The 6,271-nt window shown below is 39.2% G+C and overlaps 1 protein-coding gene across 1 annotated transcript; it reads left to right on the top strand.

Annotated features, from left to right (window-relative positions):
• Nucleotides 1-1,238: 1,238 nt before the first annotated feature.
• Nucleotides 1,239-2,195, top strand: LOC130836774 (olfactory receptor 7A17-like). Its single transcript, XM_057709314.1, has one exon. It carries the CDS (start codon nucleotides 1,263-1,265, stop codon nucleotides 2,193-2,195), a length of 933 nt encoding a protein of 310 aa, XP_057565297.1. The 5' UTR covers nucleotides 1,239-1,262.
• Nucleotides 2,196-6,271: the final 4,076 nt, after the last annotated feature.

Raw genomic sequence — 6,271 nt, 5'->3', positions numbered from 1 at the left:
TCTCTGTTCAAATGTATTCCAGTCTGCCGAAACACCCAATTTAAAAAAAAGCACCCTTATTCTCTCTCTTCTTTATACCTGATTTCTTTTTCTTTGTAGCTTATGTCACTCTCTGATAATTTGTTTGATATTTTATTTGTTTATTATTCTTTCTCCATCATTGAACTGTAGCGACCATTGTCTCTCAGTATCCTAAGCTCTTTGTCTAGAAGTTGGTCAGTCCTCATTTTTTTTAAACTTCTTACTTTATACTGGAGTATAGTTCAACAATGTTATGTCAGTTGAGGTGTACAGCAAAGTGATTATATGTGTGTGTGTGTGTGTGTGTGTGTGTGTGTGAGACAGAGAGAGAGAGAGAGACAAAAAGTATCTGCACTCTGGTTATATTAAAACTTCTGTTGGTTGGCCACACTGTCTTATCAGTGCTTTGCATTCAAGGCTGCTATCTCCCCAGTCACTGCTGTGCAGGTATGAACATGTTACATCAATTCACTTGTAACTGTGGTGCAAGCAAAAAATGGATGCCTCACTTGTGATTTGCACAAAAGAAGAAGAGCTTGCAGTGATTCGTTTTTTGTGATCTGAGGGTGTTCATGCCCACACACATCTGCCCACACTGTTGACACTCTGCAAAAACTTCGTTTTGAGGTGTTAAAGCATCCTCCCTATAGTCCTGATCTTGCTCCATCAGACTTTCACCTGTTTGCTCCCCTGAAAGCAGTCCTACGAGAAGGATGATTCACTTCTGATGAAGAAGTGAAGACAGCAGTGCAATCGTGGCTCACAGTGCAGCCTTAAAACATTTTTTAATGAGAGAATACGAAAGCTTAACAAATGGACAAAGTGTATTGAAAAGCAAGGAGATTATGTCAAAAAATTTTTGTCTTTCTAAAAGTTAATGAAAATAAATTCTGTAGCCAGAGTGGCTCACCCTCTTAGAGGGTGTGTGTGTATGTGTGTGTGTGTGTGTGTGTGTGTGTGTGTGTATACATGGTCCTCAATTTATATTCCCCAAATGCATGACAGAATTCCTCATTAAAAGTGTAGACTACATGACCACTAGCGGAGAAGGGTGAATGTGGGATAGGAGTTCTTATTCAGAGATGGCACATAGGATTGCTTGAAGGGGAAATTTTCATACAAATATAATGGCCATTAATTTTGAATACTAAATATAAATTGTAGAATTTCAGCGTTTTCAAAGCCAATTTTTGAGAAACTAGTCATGTTATTTTTTGTTTCCTGATAGTCACCTCCACCACATGGATCAAGGGAATGATACATGGATTTCAGAATTTCTTCTCCTGGGGTTATCAAAAGAATCAGAACTGCAGTCCCTCATTTTTGGGCTTTTCATCTCCATGTACCTGACCACTGTGTTTGGAAACCTACTCATCATCCTGGCCAGCATCTCTGACCCCCACCTCCACACACCCATGTACTTCTTCCTCTCCAACCTGTCCTTTGTAGACATCTGTTTCATCTCCAGCACCATCCCAAAGATGCTGCAGAACATCCAGACACAGAGCAAAGTTATCACCTACAAAGGCTGCATCATCCAGATGTACTTTTTCACACTCTTTGTATGTTTGGATGGTTTTCTCCTAACTGTGATGGCCTATGACCGCTTCTTAGCCATCTGCCACCCCCTGCACTACATGGTCATCATGAACCCCCAGCTCTGTGGACTGCTGGTGCTGCTGTCTTGGGTGATGGGTGCTCTGAATTCCTTGTTACACAGCTTAATGGTGCTGTGGCTGTCCTTCTGTACAGACGTGGAAATCCCCCACTTCTTCTGTGAAATTAATCAGGTGGTCCGACTTGCCTGTTCTGACACCTTTCTTAATGACATAGTAATGTATTCTGCAGCTGGGATGCTGGGTGGTGCCTCCCTCACTGGGATTCTTTACTCATACTCTAAGATAGTTTCCTCCATACGAAGAATCTCATCAGCTCATGGGAAGTATAAAGCATTTTCCACCTGCACATCTCACCTCTCAGTTGTCTCCTTATTTTATTGTACAAGCCTAGGAGTATACCTCAGCCCTGCTGCTGCAAACAGCTCACACTCAAGTGCAACAGCCTCAGTGATGTACACTGTGGTCACACCCATGCTGAACCCCTTCATCTACAGTCTGAGGAACAAAGACATAAAAAGGGCTCTGAAAAGAATCACTGCAATGGCAGTTATTTAAGGACCAATTGTCCTGTGGCTGAAGAAGTGTCTGTGATGACAGGGCTCAAAGCCTCAGAGACAAATTCTTTGATCAGATTGTTGAAATCGAATTTGCTCCTTCTATTTATTTCCTGGAATTTCCATTTATTTGAATTCAGCTCTTCTACCCAATTTAAGTAACTCACTTCATTAAGCAGAAGCTCTGTCTGATCTATAGACATTTCTCCTCTTTGTCCCTTATTCATACATTCCCAAAGTTTTTCCCAAGCTTGGACCAGAAACACTTGAAGATTTCCATATCTTCATAGGTCAACTTGGATTTCTTAGAAGTAATTTTGTTCTCAAGTTACCTATAACATGCCAAATAATTTCCCCTAGTTTTTCTGAGGGAATTATCATGACTTGTTTTACTCATATGGGAGAAAAATTATACTAGGCAACTGAAGCTATTTATGTAATTTCATTGTAGATGAAAATATGAAGTTACGGATTTTACTTTAGTCCATAATTTTCTTCATTACCAACCTAACTTCCATTTTTCACAATGCAGACTTTAGCAGTGCTGCACTTAAGTCTCAGCCTATTCATAGTGATGCTATTGGCTCGGAGTTCTTAGGCATTCACCTGGACCTGTGTTACTTGTGGCAAGGTTTCACAGAAATCTACCTAAGACTATTATGCTGTGGTTAGATTGGTCTTTGTGGTTTGCATTATGATAGCAAGATGCAACTCAGCAACGTCTATCAGGGAACTTTAAAAGATTTAGTATTTGCAAGTCCTGGAGGATGAACAGCATGCCCAAGGGCCATGCACATAAATCTTGGATAGAGCACGAGAGAGAAATGGAGAGAGAGAGAGTGAGAGAGCGCCAACCTGGGCCTCTGCCTCTATTGGCTTCTGGGGGCGGGGTGGCTAGGATGTTGCTAGTTCAGTCTTTATCGGTGAATTTAAAACATAAGAATGGAATTAGGATACCACAAGAGAAAAACGAGTTCTCTCATGTGGTCACGTATCTCTTTACCCTGGGGGCAAATCTAAAGGGGGGACTTCACGAGTGTGGGTGGCCTGGGTGCCAGTCTGGTAGCTATGTCCTATAGTCAGCAATATGTTAATTTGGTGTGATTGTCTTTGAAATAGATGTCTCAGAAATCAAAAGCTGAATTTCTGACAGCTACAATACAAATATCACAATGTTTCTTTTTCACTCTATGCATCTATTTATGAAAGCATGGAAGATCATTGCCCACAAATAAGGGGCTTATTCATTGAGGTGGTAAAGGATTGAGTACTGTATTTTATGTTTGATTACTTTATTATCATCCTGTTTCTCCTTGAAAACTTCTACTACTACCTACTGATAAGATTCTTTCCATTGTTCTATGAAATATCTCCCCTTTTCTAATATGTGTCATAAATACAAAAAGGATGCTGAATAAACAATGCCAATTCACCTATTTCCCATCTCCTTCATGCTCAGGACTCCCTCCTTTCTTCATGATCAGAGGATGATGCACAAGACAGCTTGATGTCCTGTCCAGTCAACTGATTCAGGGTCACAAGTTTTTCTTCAGAAACAGGCATGTCCATCCATGTCTCCTAGTTACCTAGAAGGGAACCTCAAGGTAGTCACTTGTTAGTACAGTTATCTGACATAAACTTGAATAACAAAATGACCATGAATGTTCTCTTCAAACATATGCCAAACATGTGTCAAACATAGAAAGCTGCAGATTATTACAATTGCACTCAGTTCTGTTCATTTGGAGACTGTGTCAGTTAGCTATTGCTACATAACAAGCCATTCTATGTCAAATATGATGAAGTAATTCCTTTCTCCTCATAAGAAATTATATGCTGGCAAGTTGTACCGATTTCTATCGTGCTCATCATGAGTGTGTAGTCAGCTGTCAGTCTCCACACTGTGTATCTAAGGCTCATTCATTGATGTTAGCCAGGCTGTCATTCTCTTCCTTCTTGAATCAGTTTATGGTCCATTTACTACATTTCTATATCTTATCTACATTAAGTTTCTATTTACAGAAGAAATGAGTTTATTATGTGAATTACTTCAATTTAACAACTGTTTCTGCATCCGTAAATGAGACTTGGCGTTCTTCCCAGTCAGAAGACGTTTCTCTCACCCCTGTTAAGTGAGAAACTATGCTTAGACTAAACCCTTTGCCAAGCACCATGAGATTTTTTCCATTTAATTAAATTATTGGAATATAATTACAGACAGAAAACTGCACATTTAAAGGATACAATTTGATGAATTAAAGGAGCTATACAAAAATAAGAGAATCTAATGCATATTTCCATTTGTGTATAATTTGACAGTGCACATAGCTATAAAGGCTTTGTTATGTAATTTTGAAAAATGTAAGCTCCTTGAGCCTCTGTCTCCTTATTTTTAATACATTTGTTCAAAAGCAAAGAAACAAACAAAAAAACAACAAAAAACAGGATGTCATACTTTATCAGAAGTTAATAGGCCATTATTCATCTAGTTTTCAGGTTGCTTTTAGAAGAAATTGATCCACATGTAGCTGTAGATTTAGTGTGTCTGTGGGTCAAGGTGGATGCAGGATCTTCCTATGCTGCCACTGTGAACCTCCCTTTACTTCCTCAGTTTGAGCCTTTCAATTGATCACTTAACTTAAGCACATTTCTGCAATGGAGACTGGAGCTCACAATAATACTGCTTCATAGCACAAATATTTCTAAAACTTAAGTCATGCAGTGCCTATAAGATGCTAATCTCAGGTTAAAGAGAAGTAAAATATATAAGTGGGTTTTTTACATATAACAAATATTTTATATTGAGGGACTAAATGACAGCTTGTAACTTGTGATACAGTATGACATCCCTAAATTTTTGAACAAATGTGTCAAGAAGCCAGAGAATGTGGTGCCCAAGTTTACATATCAAAGGAACAGAGACTTCCCTCTTGTTGAAGAAAGGAAGAACAACTTTCTGAGGATAAAAGGGCTGTGTACCCATCACAAATTCATCTTTTAAAAATCAAAGGGAACTATTACTGAGTTTCCTTAGTCTCAGCCACTGGAGAAAATATTAATTCAGGGTTGGGGTAAGGTGGTCCAGGTTAGACCTTTGAAAAACAGGCAAGATCAAGGACAAGGAGTAATAAAGACTGGGTTCACTAGTCTTCTAACCTGATCTCTTGGGATCAGAGAATCATTAGAGAAAATTTCCCTTCATTTTATTCCAGAGGCCCAGAGAGAAATTATGTACGTCGAGGTAGGAATAGCAGGAGGGAAATGTGCCTAATGAGCAGGTATAGAGAGCTACACATATCTCCCCTGCTGCAGTCCTTCAGTGTTTGCCACCCTAAGCTGGACAGGAGATGGGAGTTGCTTTTGGAGTCATAAGTCTGGATCAGGAGCCAATGCTTTCCTGCCCCCTGCAGTCTTGTCTGCTGACCGAGCTTCAGTCTTCATCCCCAACAATTCAAGGAGCAATTTAGACTTCCACAGGAGACTTCCCTCCCAGAGATCCCATCCAGGTAAGTCTGGGAGCCCAGGAGGTACCCAGGAAAGATTCAGAGAAAATGGAACCTAAGAACTTTTATTTGAAGTCACCTGGGAGCTTGATTAGCCTAGTCCAGGGATGAGAGATCACTGCATTTGTGTTCTTGGTTAACGGATAACATATAATTAATTTATTTAATATGTTAATAAAGAGGTGTCTGATTGTGCAATGCAAGGGCCATAGCTGATGATTAAGTAATGAGAATGGAAGTCCAGTTCGATGACACTGTAAAATAAGTGAGATAAGTAAAATAGTTCCCGTAAAATTAAAACACATGTGAGGAGTTTTGCTGTCCAGAAAAGTAGGAAAGTATAGCATTGTATATGTAGGACTGTGCAGCAAATTCAGAATATTTTTTTTTAATTTCTAAGATGGGGTGTATTTGAGCATGTTCTATATTCAGCAAAAAGATCCATAGCTGTGGAGGTAGATATTACCTTGTCACAACAGGTCATGAGACAGACATTTATTTCATAGTAGCTTCTCTCAAGTTGTGTATTCACATGAAAAAAATATAATAAATCTCAAGCAGAATTTCAAATATT

The sequence above is a fragment of the Hippopotamus amphibius genome, chromosome 15 (assembly GCF_030028045.1).
Source record: "Hippopotamus amphibius kiboko isolate mHipAmp2 chromosome 15, mHipAmp2.hap2, whole genome shotgun sequence".
Taxonomy (NCBI): Eukaryota; Metazoa; Chordata; class Mammalia; order Artiodactyla; family Hippopotamidae; genus Hippopotamus; species Hippopotamus amphibius.
Note: the sequence above shows the minus strand (reverse complement) of the source record. Positions and strands in the feature narration are given on the sequence as shown.

What these genes read in the sequence shown, in the direction of transcription:
- LOC130836774 (XM_057709314.1), top strand. Translation starts at nt 1,263, where the DNA reads ATGGATCAAGGGAATGATACATGGATTTCAGAATTTCTTCTCCTGGGG.